The following is a 15,701-nucleotide window of genomic DNA, read 5'->3' on the forward strand; positions in this document are numbered from 1 at the left end:
CAACTGGGGAGAGAACTCTGTTCTATTGAATCTAACTGGAGTCTCATTAAAGTCAGAGAGTCTTTCATTAAATTTCAGTGAGTTTTGAATTGGTTGCCCAGTGCATCATCTTACCCCTGAAAAAGCATRTATTTGTATGGTCACCTTGGATGGTCACCTATGCAAGAACTAATACACCATATGATGGATCTTGTTTTCTGCTCTGGAGAACTTAGTTTTTCTTGCCTCTTAGTGGTAGCCAGTGGAAATGAGACTTTTTTTCTAATGAATCAGTTCCTTTGGTATCATGGTATATAATCTAAAATGAAAAAGGGGAAATCAAAAAAGGGATAATTTCAGGGTTTTCTTGGTAGGTTCAAGACAGTAAGCATGCTGGGGTTTATAGAGCTTTAGAGGCTTTTTAGAAAGTAATAAAAAGTCTTGTTTAACCAGATATTCAGACTATTTGACTACTTACAGAAATCAGTGGTATTGCCTTTTTAGAGGAACTTTAATGACTGTCCTAGGAGGAGTGTTCAAGCACTGAGGGGATATGAGAGGGATGAGTGACATCTTGGTTTTGTACAATATGGGATCTGAAAGATCGTAACTCTCGAAACTGGTGAAATGCCCTTCCTTTTCCTGGTAGATCTTATTTTTATGTACCTGCTTCATGCCACATTAAATAAGTAGCACCACAATATATAAAAAGCAAATGTGTGGGGTTTTTTCTGCCCAGCTTTAAGTATGCCCAGCTATAGAGAGAGCCTTGAGTGGGCAGAGAAGGGTACCAATTTAAGAAATATGTCACACAGGGAGTCTTCAGACCTGGCATACCTAGTGGCAGGAGACTGCAGATACAAAAGAGAAAGCAGGCTTAGAAAGAATGTGGTGCTTAAAGTGGTGCATGAGGAAAGTGTTAGCCAGCTTTGTTCACAACTGGGGTAGCAGCAATGCCTGAAAACCTCTTTCTGCTCAGGAAATGACTCCAAAAGCTCCGAAACTCTTCAGTTGGATGGGTTTTTTAATGTCTGTAAATTTAGCATTCTTCCAGGTGTGTTCTGGGAATCAGATTTGGATCATCAAGCTCTGCTTAACAGCAATAAGATGTCTCTCCAGACAGGCTTACCATGGCTATGCAAATGCTGATTTTGGTAGAACAGGCTAGAAGGGGCTTAATTTGTTCTCTGCACCTTCCCAGGTTATACACGGCAATAAAATATATACTCTCTGTACTCCCTATACTGAATATAATTGTTCTTTCAGATTTCAGAATGGAAGTAAGCATTCTCTCTCTCTCTCTTTTCCTCTCGCTGTTAGCTCTAGACCTCCAGAACCCCAGAAACCTCCTACCAGACCTTACCTAGAGAAACAAGGTAGTTATGGCAGCGATGCAGAGGAAGAGGAGGAATACCGTCGACAGCTATCAGACCACTCCAAGAAGGGGTATTATGGACAGCCATCCAGATACAGGGACACAGAATTGTAGGCTTGCTAGTATGTGCATACCTAATGCTGTTTTGAGATTCTCTTCCTTCACAGCCAAAGTGGAGCACTAGCTAGTTTTGAAAAGCTCTATCTTTGTTGGGGATGGTTAGAGGGTGATCTACCCAACTTAGACATATCCATACGCTGGAACTGGAAGACTTCATTTTTGGGGATACTATTTTGTGAGCATCTAGGAGTAGAAATCACTATTGCCTGAATGCAATTGCCTATTTTAAAAGGACCAAAACCTATTTTAAAGTGTGTGTTAATTCTTGATATTTTTGTATTTTAATGCAAAACCCCTTTTCTTCATCTTATAATACTGCCTTTTCGGACTGTTTAATCAAAGTATGATCCAAGAGATATGCTTTTTAATGCAAGAGAGTTAAATTTGAAGGAGCATCTGAAGAACAGTAAGTGCCTTTAATAAAAAGCATCATAGATTGTTTGTTTTGACATCTGATATTTGTGCAAAGCCATAACACACTAAAGAGTGATTGACTGTTTTACCTAGCTTTTTTACCTACTGTTTTACCTAACTTTTGATCAGTTTTATGGCAACAATTTTCCTTTCATGTTGTTTTTATAAGTTCATAGATGCATATGCAATATTTCAAAAATACTGACTGTACATAATAAAGGTGCACTTCAGTGGATTGGAGAGACCAGCATGTGCTGAAACTAAGAAAACAATGTAGAAATTCAATCATGTATTAAAATTTACACAGACCACAGAATAATAAAGAATATATTCTAGACAAATCTCAAGCATCTTTTTTTTTTTTTTTTCTTTTAACACTAAATAGTCTGCTAGAACCTCGGGCTTTCATGAGTGTATTTACAGTAGTACACTGTTCATTCAAGGTCACGTCCCCTGTTATTCAATTAACTGGGAAACTTCATTGTTGATGTTGCTTCCCAGTGTTCTAAAATATATTTAAATTTGTTCTGATTTAAAAGAAAACTAACACAGATTATGGACTTCCTGTAAGACACTTCTCTTTTAGATCATTAACTTCTGCCTCTCCATTCCTATTCTTTATCCCTTATACCGCTATATAAAAAAGAAATTCTTGAAAGTGTCATGAAGAACTTTTTCTTATTATTTATTTATATGATAGAAAAAATGATTTTCTAACACTCTCTTAAAACAAAGTACAGAGGTACAATTTCCATGTTGGAGCAAAGAAGTAGATGCATCTCAGAGGAGGAAACTTGTACTGCTTACCATAGATTACTTTCGTTAAGCCTTTTTACATCCAGCTGGAGAGAATTTGTTGGCATTAAAACTCTTGTGTTTCAGCTATATGTTTTTAAGTGTGTATTCCTCTGAACTTCAGTCCCACAACTCAAACTTTGAAATGGTCAAATACTACCTACATTAGAATATGATTTGATTGTACAATAGGAAAGCTAAAATAAGACATAGTCATGATCACTGGTTCTTCAGTATGATTTTTTCCCCAAGGATCCTGGTGACGTTCAGTTCATGGACAGTTCTCACTTAACGGGCAGTTACTTAGTTCTTTTTTTCTCCTTGGTATCCAGTATGTGGCCCTATCATTTATCTCAGTTAAGAAGTAATAGAAAAATATGTATTTGTTTACTTTTCATAATTTTAAACAAAATCCTCAGTGCACTCTAATAGCCTTAATTTTCTCTGCAATTCTAGAGAGAAACATTTGCTGAAGTATAGTGTTCCCTGAGCAAGCTACTAGCCAGTACTACATGCTTTCTTCTAAGTGGCTCTACAAACATTAGGCAACAAACATTCAGAGCACGTTTGTAGAGTGGGCGAAACACATAACTAAGTCTTGATGTGAAACTAGTCTATTTGCTTTCTTTGGTGTAGGAGTGAGAGAAAATAATTTGGAAATCCTTCTTTTTCTTTTTTTCCCTTTCCTTATGAAGAGGGAGTGGTTKGGGGGTTGATAGTAGAGGGGAGTGTTGATCCAGAGTTGACACGGGAACAAATTAGAAGCAAAGAACTGAGCCATTTCTCCTAAACTGTTCCTGAGTTTGGAATCTACAAACACTTCTGGCACTATGTGGCTTTATTTTGCTCAGTCAAGATTTTAGGGATAGCTATTGGCTCCCTYGCTTCAGAATATTTATCAAGGTGCCATGTAATGCAGAAAAACTACTACTCCTTCACAGTATCAATGGAGTTTCAAGGGAGGAATGTTCAGCTTTTGCTGCTCTTGGAGAATCAGGGTGTCTGAACTCCAGAATAATGTTTTGGTACTCGAGGAAGTGAGGAGAATTTATAAGATGTTGCTAATAAATCCTGCTCTGTTTGAGTCCTGAGGGAAACCAAATCTCTACTAGCATCCACAGAGGAGACTTCGGTCTTTGAAAGGTCAGTACATGTTGTTTTCCCTCTGCCACCCTGTAATGTTGAAGGCAAAAAAGATCTTTTTTATTGTCCTATTTTATTGGGTTTTGTACTAGATAACAGTTGTAATTTGTGTCTTATCTTTAATGGAGTCAAACTTCTGCTTATGAGCCTAAGGTAGCAGTTCCTCTGTCCTATTTGTTTTTGTACTATTTGGTAGCCTAATGTCACTGTTGCCAATAGAATTGCACTTGCTTAAGCAAGTGAACTGTATTTGCTTTATTAGTTCCCCTGGACATGGATGTAGGCTGGAATTTTACCAGTCGATTTCAATCCCATTTAATTCTAGGGTGTGGAATTTAGTGCAGAAGCACTCCAATAGTATCTTGTCAGTAAGTTAGACCAATTGTATTCAGCTAGGGAAAAGCAATAGAGTTTTTACAAGTATTGTGGTGAGTATTATTATGATCCTCAATGTACAAGAGTCTAGTAGTCAGGTATTTAATTTCTGCTCATATCTCCTATCTTTTGGTGTAGTCAAAATCTACCTGGAAAGTCTAAGCACTCTCAGAGTATAAAGACTTATTTCTTCTTTTCAGGGATATTTTATCTCACCAGTTGCTCTAAAATATCAGAAGTTTAACAAAATTAAAATGATAGGTGATGAACTGGAACATGGGAACTGGAACATGGAAACAGGGAACAGGAACATGGGAAATCCTTCAAGATAGGAAACTGGTGATTTCAGAGAAACTTTGTTTCACTGTTTTGCTTGACTCTATCACCACCTCTCTACTAGTTAGGTTATTGCACTGCTGGATTGCTGACTTTCTTAAATATTCCTTTCTTTGTTCTGTGTGACTTAAAATTTGCATATTTGTGCACCATGTAATTGCTTAACTACTGCCTTTTTCTGGTTAGAAAAAGGAAGGTTGTGTTGACTTCTGGGATAATTATCAGGAAGATATGAAGAAGAGTTATAAGCAGAAATATAAACTATGTGGATGCAGGGATTTTTCTTCAAACAAGTTGTTGGTTTTTTGCCATTAAGTCCATAACCACACATCTTTGCTTTAGGCATGTGTCAGCAGAATGGGTGTTGCATTTTATCTGTGGCTTGATATTTTTTCTGGCTTCAAAAAAAATCATTTCTTATTTTTAATTCTATTGTACTGGCCTGGAAGACTGTACTTCAGCTGTGCAATCTTCCCAGGACTGTGTTGTCCTTGGAGGTATTCTGGTAGGTTGTGTTTTTCTTTTCCCCTTTTATGCTGTTATTGAATGAAAGTAGTACTAAAGTTTAAGTTCAAGATGCTGCTTTGTCTTTTCTTTAACTCTGGCTCTGTTTGTCTCTGCCTCTCTCTGTCTCTGCCTCTCTGTCTCACATAACATGCAGAGGAGTACAGGGAAAATGGATCCTTGAACTGTGGCTTTTGCAGCATCCAGATAAAGATTCCAAATCTTTCTACAGCTCCTCAACTCATTTACTTGGGCTAGAAAGACGAATTAACAAATGATAATAAATCATGATTAAAAAAACTCACTACAGCAGTGGACTCCAGGGGCCTCTGATGTCTCAAAGATGTTAAAACACATAGGGCAAAACACAGCTCCACCTGCTTTTCAAGACAGTGGAAAGTTTAAGCTRGATTCTGCTTTAACGACTGGACACTATTTTTTCAGGCAAAATGGAGACTTCCTTTTAAATTCTGGAGAGGCTTCTTGTATTGCCTAAAAAGAGGAGACAAGTTTTTGGTATTAAAGTTTGCCTAACATGACAGTACTATATATAAAAAAAAAAAAAAGGTTTGCCCCATTTCAATTTGACATACTTGGTATAATGCTTATATGATCATTAAAAGAACGAGAATGTCTGGTGCCACCACATAGCCGCACTTAATTTCAGATTACCATGTGGAGCTCAGAGATAAGTCATGCAAGCAGTATGTATTTAGGCTGCCTTAGAAGGTTCAGATGCAAGTTAGGAGAGATCATGGTAGATAGTATGGATTTATTTTTTAGAAAGCTACGGAAGTAAAGTAATCCCAAGTCTCACTGGACTGTTTTAAAAAAATAATAAAAGTGGGGGAGAGGATGCAGCTTAGTCAGTGGGAATTGAATTCTGCCTGATACAGTTGTTACTTTTGGTAAGGCCTTGTTTTRTTTTGTGATAGACAGACACAGGGAGTTTTTCCACTGCAAGAGCTTTGCAGTAGCTTCAGATGTGTATTCTGATGAATTATAGCTGCTATAAAAGTTAATTCCATAATGCCTAGGCTGTATCTCAGAACCTCAAAACATGTTCTTTTACTTCCTTTTAGGGTGCCTGCATTGCAGTAACTGAGGAACACTAGGTGTAGCTCATTTTAGAGTATATGGGTGCTCTAGAAATTGCCTGGAAATCACAGTGGATGCCTATAAAACTTCAAGGTAAAGTTACTGCAGTAATACTGCAGTAAAATAACTTGTTCTATGCAAAACCCATTTGTAGGATTATGATCTGTGCTTTTAAAACTGATGTTCAAAGTATGAAAGTTCTAAAAAGTGATTAGCTGACTTAATTACTTCTATTTTAGAGGACTGTGGGAAGGACCTTGCCCTTGGTTTCTTGATTCAAGATAACCTCAACTGAAAATGAAGGTCATTTATGATGCATCTGCATTAGCCAGTAATGTGCTCCAACAGGAAAAGACCTAAAGAGTCAAAGAGCTGATCCCAAGGACCTGATGACCATACTATACGCATTTCAGCAATGTTACTTTGGACTAGCCCTAGTCTGGTCCCAGGGACTGAATGCCTGTTAGCAGTTTTAGCATATTTTTTTAAGGTTTAGTATCATCTGAAAGGAAATCCAGTTTATTCACTCTGTGATGCCTCTGTGATAGCAGTCAAAGTACAGTAAATTGGGTGATTAAGAGATTCACTTGAAAACTACACTGATATGGATGAAGTGTGGGTTTTCTGTCTTTGAAATTGGACCTATTTAAAGGATCTCCTATAGATAAGAGATTTCTGGATAAATTTCTAGATAAATATTTCTAGTGCTTACAAAAGTCACTTCTCACTGCTGTATCTATTTATTTACTACATTTAGGAGCCAAACAACAATGGTATCATGTGAAGATATGTTCATTTTCCATGTGTGGTTTCATACTGCCTCAGTGCTTTGCCTTCCCAGAAAAATATGGAGGACTGCAGGACATCAGGTAGCCACACCAAAGCCTGGAAACCCAGGGGAAACCCAGGCTTTGTCTAGATAGAGAAACACGAGTACAGAAGTTGAGTTGACTTGCGCATGTTTACACAAGCTAGGAAAAAGATGCCAGAGAGCTGATTTCAAGTATCTCTTCTGAGCGGCTTGAAAATGCTGATATCCTATATATAATGCAAATTATTTTGTTTCAGTTTTAAAACATATGGTTCTGCTTCTAAAGAAATATTGACTGAGACTGTGGTCTCCTTTAAGCTGGCCTATGTTTACATTTGAGTTGAAGGCAGCATTTTGGAGAATGTATTGATATTTTCTATTACATGTTGCTGAGCCTGTCATTGGAGAGATTGCTCTGCTTTAGAAATATTTGGTTTGTATGCTTTTAATTGATACTAAGGGTATTAAATTGATACAAAGGGACTCTGTTTGGTATTATTAGTTAAAGGGAGCAAACTGAATGAACCCTTCATAGTTTGTTCAAAGTCATGAATCTGGCTGTAAAGTTTGGTATTCTCCGCTCCTTATTCCATTTGGAACCAGATGTTTAACTTACACTGTAAGTAAGACTGTGTTTTTTCAGAATATGTATTTTTAACTATTAAACAACACCTGACAGATGCTTGAATGCATACAGTCTTACAAATATTAGAACTGAGGAAATAGCTGTAAAAAGTGTTTCTTGCTCATGGCTCTAAGGATGAAAATGTTTTGTTTTCACCCCTGTATGATGAGTAATTATGCAAGTCTGTGTTCTGCTTTTATAACCTAGTCAGTTTCCTTTCTGTGAACATTTTACTTCCAAATATAAATATTCCTCAGTTAGGTGGTGTTTTTTCAAAGTGTAGATTTGCTACAATTTCTATTGCTTACATTTCTGGAATACCCTATGTTTAACTTCAGTTACCTCATTGAGCAAAACCTTGTATTTTGAAATTCTCAAAAGGGTAGGAGTTTATATATTTTTTCAGGTTAACTTTGCTTCTTTTTAACTTTCTGCTTTCTGTTCTTTGGGACAGAACCTTATCTTTGTATTTTCTGAAGTGCTAGTATGCTGTCTAGATAAATAACTAGTATCATCCATCAAGTATGACATTCTGTCTACCTTGTGTCAGCAGGACAGCTCAGCTTCCTCACACAGGGAAACAGTATTCTGCATGCAATCATTCCAACTGTATACATTTTTGTTTACTTAGTTAATGCTTGAACAATAGTCTCTCAATAAAGCAATGGTGAAATGTCACCCTTCATTAGTCATCAACAAATTACTCTTATATTGAAGCCTGGGATTATCCATACTTAAGCACAGTGCAACAGCTGATATCTGTTACAATTTCTTCCACTAGTGAACATCCATCTGCACTCATATAAATCCTTATTTCGACATGGAATGTCATTTTTCTTATGGTAGCAATGTGTCCTGGTCATCTAAACAGTGTAGCTGTACAGTATGATTTTCCAGAGATAATAGCTCAGAGAAATATGTTTGATAAAGACTGTATCACACAGCATTATCTCACCTTATACTGAATCACTTAAGTAACAGTAGCTGTAGCAAATCAATGACAGTTCTTTGACACAGTGCTTAGGAAGGAGAGATTCTACAGTAAGAAATTGCTGCTTCCTCAACTTCATTAAAAGGATTTTTTTCCATAGTACAGCAGTTCTGAAGAGGCACAAGTCTGTATCTGATCCATACATCATACAGACTGACAGTATCAGGGGGTATAAAAACAGAATAGGAAACAATCCTGAAACTCTTATAATTCTTCAAGATATGCCTTTGTAATGTTCTGTTCAGTTCCGGTCTTCCCATCACAGAAAGTTAAGTTGAAGAAAGGGCTGAAGAAATGGACGATCCAGATGATAAAAGGCATCAAAATGCTTTGTTGGAGCAAAAGGTAGAAGTTTCTGGACTGTGTTTTTTGTCACTTTGTAGAACAGCACTTTCCTGCTTTCCCTGATAGTGAAATCATTATCAGAGGAGTGAGTGAGGAATGGGAGTGTGTGAGGCAGGTATGCCCCAGAGCCTCAGCAGTGCCAGGAGAGGTGGAAGATTGCTCTTTGAGATAAGAAAGAAAGAACCTCTCTGTATTTTTAGCCCAGCACTGCTACTATTCAAATTTGTAGAACAGAGGGATCAAAGTGATTCTGTTAGCAGGAAGAAGGAGATTGGGACAGAAAGGTTTAACTAACCAAACTCATCCATGTGATTGTGGAAGTCCTTTCTTCCCTTTCTGTCCAAGTAGAACTAAAATTCATGGGTTCTGCTAGCAAAATGGATCTTTTTAAGTACAACTTTTTCTTTTTTTCTCTCTTTAATGGATGAAGTCTGGCTATAGCTCTTAGGCTGCACTTGTAAAGCACTTCTCCTTGGAGTCTGAATATGGATAGAGTGCTCCTCGTGTCCTCATGTAGCACAGTACAGGCATTGTTGGAGAGTAGCTTAATTTTTAAATTGCACTGACAAGATGTGTAGGGCTAGCCTAATTAGGTGAGAGCTGCTATCTCTCCCAAGTCTTCAATGTGGTAGTTCCGCCAAATTAAGACTGGTTGCTGTGTGTGCCTCTTTTGGTTTCCCTACTAGTCACACTCAAATGGCACCTACCCACTGATGGCAGATTTCCATGCCAGCATTTCCTGAAATTTAGCAATGACCTATGCAGCATGTACGCAATCAAGGGAGCAATATCTAATTTGAGTGTAAGACCTTGCAAAATCAGTAAACAAGCTAATTCCCTCTCTGTCCTGGGGCCAATGTGAAAATGTTCTACAATATCCTCCGATCACTGCAAACACTTTAATTGCCTCTAAGCCCTTAATGCTTTTAAAGGAGGGAACAGGTTTAAATCTTGTCCTGAACCATGAGAATAAGAAGATTGCATTTACTTTGATGTTCAAAAACTGAAATTCAGTAAAACTAGATATTTATAATACCATAATAAAGGATAACAAGATTATCCTTTATTAAGCAATGGGCCCCCATGCAATAAGTATGAAATAAACTAGGTGAAGGACTACTTTAAAGAACAGCTAAAATCTGATGAGTGATTCCTCCTTTGCTTCCCCACTGACAAGGATTTTGCTAAGTTTGTAATAGGCATACTGACTTCAGGGTCTTTAATCCTGGTAACTAATAAACAAGGTTTTGTTTTGAAAGCATGTTGCTGAGCTATGACTGCTGAATTGCTTGACTTACTTCCCCAACCACCCCCAAAAAAGAGGGGTGGGAAGAGAGACAGAGTGCTGAATGTTTGGCATTTGGGGGTTTTTGGAGGGAAGGGGCGGTTGCCTTTTTTTTTTTTTTTTTTTTTTTTTTTTTTTTTTTTNTTTTTTTTTTTTTTTTAAGGAGCATGAATAAAACTAGAAGTTTCTAAGTCAAAAGGAAAGAGTGGGATATTAAACGTACCCTTTGGCTTCATGGGATGCTTAAGGGAGACTGCAAAGGCCAAGGTCCTGAAAGAACTTTCTGCAGAAATCTTGTAGCAGCTAAAATCCTGTATTGTATTTTCTACCAAGTTGCAGTTAACTATTGCCGCTACCATCTGAGGCAGCATGAAAAAACAACTGCTAAAGTATTCAAAAGTATATCTGGGTATTTAAAGATATAGTTATACTGCTGATTTTGCTGCTTGCTGTTTCTGAGTTTTCATATTTCCACATTTCAGACACCTGGGGTCTCTTCCCCTGAATGTGGTGCTGCAAAATACATTGTGCTCTGTCTTCATCGTGTTTTCCTGAAGCCAGATTCAGCTTTCCTGGCCTAATAATATAACACCTCTATGTTTACTGTTACTGCTTCCCAGTGCAATCCTCAGCAGAGACCCAGGGAAGCCACAACGCTGAAAACTGGATATTACAGGGTAATTTTAAAAGTAGCTAGTATTTTCCTCATATTTTAATGTATATAAAATATTTAAGTATTTCAAACAGATTTGAAAGAACTTCAGGATAGATTCTTCAGGGGTAGGGAAGCAGAACTGTTTAAACTTTAACACAGCTTTTCATCTGGCTGTTGACATTCTTTTTGATATTTAAGCGTGTCCTTTAAGGATAGCATCTCAATTTTTTATTAAAGGGATTGTTTTTTATGACTACCAGTCATATAAAATAAGCACTTAACTCTAAAATTGCAGTTTCAGCAAATTGTGTCCTGATGTGGCTTATTCATGGACACCTGGGAACGTACTGGGTTAAAAAAAAAATGCTGTTTTTTTTCCATACCTATTCAGACATTTGAAAGTATAAAATTGCATGAACTCAGACATATTTTATAACTTTGTTTAAATGTGATTATTTTCGAAACATAGATGGTGCCTTAAAGACCATGCCCTAAGTAAAAAGGGAAGGAACAACTGTGGGGCACATTATGATTTTTAAAAGGTCTGTGTTATCTGCACACCCAAAAAGGGGAGTCAGAGAAAACAAATTCTTGCTCAGATGCAATGTTTAGAGAAAAACAAAAATCTGTATAGAAAATTCTCAAAAGAAATTTCTAAGGTCTCTTACAGCTTGAATGCTTCTTTCCACTCCAGCTCTTTATAATTTAATAAAATTAGTAGTTTTTAGATAAAATGAAGGTGAATTGAAGATGAATTCTTCAATGAGTTTGAACAACTGTATGCTTAGCTGGAAGTAAACATTAGTGTCACTGACTCTATTAAAAGTACTGTAAAAGCTGACTCAAAGAAGCTGTTTAACTTGTATTTTTTTTCCCTGTTAGTTGCCCAAATGCTACAGCAATAAGCCCAGATATTCTAGATCTTGGCTACAAAGCTAGTTTCCATGCCAAATGACTCTCAGTTCAGKGCTGGTAAGATCACAGGATGATGCAGGCTGGCAGGGACCGCCCCACCGCCACCTCCCCCAGCGCCTCCTGCCCCAGCACTGCCCAGCTTGGCCACGGCTGTGCCCGTGCCCTCATTCTCATCCTCGTCCTCACCACAGCTCACCGCAGCCCTGTTGGCCCCTTCCTCCCACCCAGCTGGGGCCCTCTGAGTGACACCTGTCCTCTCGCGTAGCCACTGATTTCCCCAGCTCGGTGCCACCTGCACACTTGATGGAGTGCCCGCCGTCCCCTCCTCAGAGCTGCTGACCATGGTAAGTGCTGGGATAGACTGCTGCAGGACCCCACTTGATAGCAGCCACCAGGTAGAGCACAACCCATTGACCATGACCCTCTGAGCCCAACCATCCAACTAATTGTCCTCCCATTCAGACTGCAATGCTCAAATTTGGATACAAGAACACTCTCCCCACTTCTGCAAATCCAAATATTTTACTGTAGAAAATGATCAGGTTGGTCAGAAATGATTTACCCCTGCTAAATCCACAGGGACTGTTCCTGATGCTATCTTCTCCCTCATGTGCCGAAACACTGACTCCAAGAGGATTTGCTTCCTGATTTTCTCAGGGACCAAAATGGTGCTGACTGTCCTGTAGTTCCTCAGGTTGGCTTTTTGCCTGTTTTTGAAGATGGGTGCAACACTTGTCTATCTCCAGTCATGGGAGACCTCACCTGGTATCCACAACCTGTCAAACCTGATGTATAGTGGCCTTGCAAGGACATTTGCCAGATCCCTCAGAAGCCTTGCATGCAGCCCATCAGGTCTCAGAGATTTTTGCAGGTTGAAAGCTTGTGAGCAGTCCCTGACTCAGTCCTCATCCTGGATGGTGTCTCGTCCTCCCTGAGCCCTGCCACTAAGCCCAGAGGCCTGGCAGACCTAGCTGGTGATGACAGAGAAGGCAGCAAGCACCTCAGCCTTATCTCTGTCTGCTATCCCTAAATCACCTGCCCCATCCAGCAATGAGCTCACATTTTCCTTGTTCAGCCTTTTACTACTAATATAGCAGTAGATGCTCTTCTTGCTGTTGGCATCCCTTGAAAGTCTCAACACCAGCTTAGCACGAATTTAACTGACACCATCCCTACATGCCTGGACAATGTTTCTCAGTTCTTGTAGCCTGTTTCTGATTCCTGGTCTTGGAGACAATCCTTTTTGCACTAGACATCTGCCTTCTGATATTTCTCCCTCATTTCCTGAGTATCAGGACAGACCTGGAGAGTGTTATCCTTAAAGGCCAGCCTGCTTTCCTGAGCTCCTTTGCCCTTCAGAGCTGTCTCCCATGGGATCCCATCTACCAGTTCCCTGAATAAGCTGAAATCTGCTCTTCTGAAGTCCAGGATCTGGGCTCTGCTACTGTCTTGCCTCCCTCACCCCCCTCAGGACCTTGACCTCCACTATTTCATGGTCACTACAGCCAAGGCTGCCACTGATTACCACATCCCCAAGCAGTCCTTTCTTGTTAATGAATATCAGGTCCAGCTGTGCATCACCAGCTATGCACCACCCCTAGCTGGCCAATCCAGTACCTGAAAGCAAGAAATTATCCTTGACATCCTCCAGAAGATCTCCTGGGTTGCTTGTGTCCTGCCATGTTACCCTTCCAGGATATGTCAGAGACCTTTCTTTCCCCCATGAGAATGGAGGTCTGTGATAGAGAGACTTCACTGAGTTGTTTTGAGATTTTGTCGGCTTCCTCACCCTGATCAGGGGTCTGTGACACACACCCACTACAATGGCATGGTTAGTGGCCTCTCYTCCGACTCTTACCTACAAGTTTTCACCAATCCTATAAAGGAGTCCCAAACATCCTTCACACAGAGGACAGCCTCCTCCTTGTCTCCCCTGCCTGTCTCTCCTGAATGGCTTGTACCCATCCATTGCAGCACTTAGTCATGCAAGCTGTCTCGCCACATCTCACCAATAAGCCAAGGTATTCTAGGTTTTGGTTACAAATGTAGCCACCATGCAAAATGAGTCTGTTTCTGTTCAGTCCTCATCTTCTCTGAAGTTTCAGGTACGTGGGGTGACATGGAGCATGTGGTGAAAAAGGACACTGATGATTTATTTTCATCTTCCAGATTATGGCAAGATGCTAAAAGGCTACAGAGAAAGTGCTGTGCATGTCTGAAAGACAGAGCTCAGAAGATGAGGTTGTGGGTTTTGCATTTGTGACACATGAAGTAATTTGTTGGTTTAAACAGAAAATAACTTTTTGTTCTGATCTAAGTGGTTTTTTTTTTAGCTTGTAATAATGAAACTTGAAAAGCATGTTCAAAGCAATTGGAAGTAAAGGGCAAGAGTCACAAGATTCCATTCACAAGATGAAATGCAGATACCTTTTTTTTTTTAACTTGCTATAACCCAGCAAGGAAATTGCTGTTTGGATAGGGTTGAAATTTGTTTTTTGATGCAGTATCTTTCATCTTTGGCTGCAGTCTATGGATTTGGCAGGCTAAGATTAGAGGCATCTGCTCCGAAGTCCTGAATATACGGACCAGGCATTTTCCAGTGGCTCAATATTCGTCATATTTTCTGTTGAGCTCTCTACATTGCTCTTCATGAACTCTCTGCACCTTCCTCTTTTGTCTGTTTAAGGGTTTGATTGTAGGAGGCTCTATGAATCACGCTCTCCACTAGGTACCTGCTTTTCAGTCATAGCAAGGTGTAATTGAAGTGGTTAAAGTAGTTAAAGTCTGAACATAACATAAAAAGACTTTATGCTGTGATCTAAATGCTTCCTGTGGTGTTGGTAGTGCAATAAATCTGGGGTCAGATGGAGCTTTTAGTGTATTTACAGTATCTGCAATTRTATTTTCATTTAACTGCATAAAAGGCAAAATCTCAGAAAATGGCTTGTAAGCACTAAACTGTTATCTCTATAATAGCTTTTAGTCTCACATATATGGTTAAAATTACTTATTTACTAATTAATGATTGAGTTAAATAGTGGAAGTACATACAGTCAAATGCGGTGGCAGTAGCACTTGCCAAGACCTCTTATACAGTCTTGGACATGAAAATCTTTCTTTTGCATCAAACCCTTATCCATAAGCCCTAGCATAAGGTTTGATTTCTGAGAATTTGATTGTAAGACAGTGGTCCAGGGTGGCAGGTGATCTTTCTTTGTAAGGAATGATCTAAATCCTGAGTTTTTGGGGAGAAAAATCAACAGAGGTGCCCAAAGTATTTGTTTCCAAGAGCAGTATCTCTAATAGCAAATCTTTTCCTTTCTTTGGATCAAACCTTATATATTATTGCAGCACAGTTCCAAAATCACGTTGTGAGGGCTGGACCTGCACCTTTCTCTGTACAGAGGTGAGCCAATATGAGCCAGTGGCACCTTTAATGCAGCCTGTGTTCCTGTGGTACTGAAAGCTCTGTTTTTCATGTCTGAGATTCTCCGTTTTTCTAAGGCAGGCCCAGACATGCCCCACAGGTAGAGTAGCGCGCTGGAACAGCAGTGCACAGGGCTGAATGATGCTCTGGCGCCTCCTTGCCGGGAACATCTCCATCAGCGCAGCAGAAGCACAGACCAGCATCACCACACGTCCTTCCCTGGGGAAAAAGCGGGGGAGGTAAAAAAGAAACTCTGCGACTGCTGCACCTGAAATTCCTGTGCCCTGATCATTGTTCAGACAACACGGCACAGTGCGTGCACCCGGACACACACACAGACACAACATCTTCTCCGCCAAACCTCCTCCTCCCGTCGGGAAAGGTGCCAACAACGCGAAATGCAATCCCGCGACTTCCCCCTCCCTCCCGCCAGGAAGAGTTATTTTAAAACTTCAAGCTCACTCTTTGGTAACAACAGTGACCAAGGGAAAAAGGGCACGGGGGGGGG

The 15,701-nt window shown here is 39.6% G+C and overlaps 1 protein-coding gene across 1 annotated transcript in view; it reads left to right on the plus strand.

Moving 5' to 3' along the window:
* TJP2 (tight junction protein 2) overlaps positions 1-2,202 on the plus strand; it is a 56,642-nt gene extending 54,440 nt beyond the window's left edge. Inside the window, exon 23 of the mRNA XM_026073573.1 lies at positions 1,300-2,202. Within this exon, the coding sequence (XP_025929358.1) occupies positions 1,300-1,468 (169 nt within the window). The 3' untranslated portion in view covers positions 1,469-2,202. The remainder of the gene's footprint in view (positions 1-1,299) is intronic.
* Positions 2,203-15,701: the final 13,499 nt, after the last annotated feature.

The sequence above is a fragment of the Apteryx rowi genome, unplaced genomic scaffold, assembly GCF_003343035.1.
Source record: "Apteryx rowi isolate R43461 unplaced genomic scaffold, aptRow1 scaffold_37, whole genome shotgun sequence".
NCBI classification, from domain to species: Eukaryota; Metazoa; Chordata; class Aves; order Apterygiformes; family Apterygidae; genus Apteryx; species Apteryx rowi.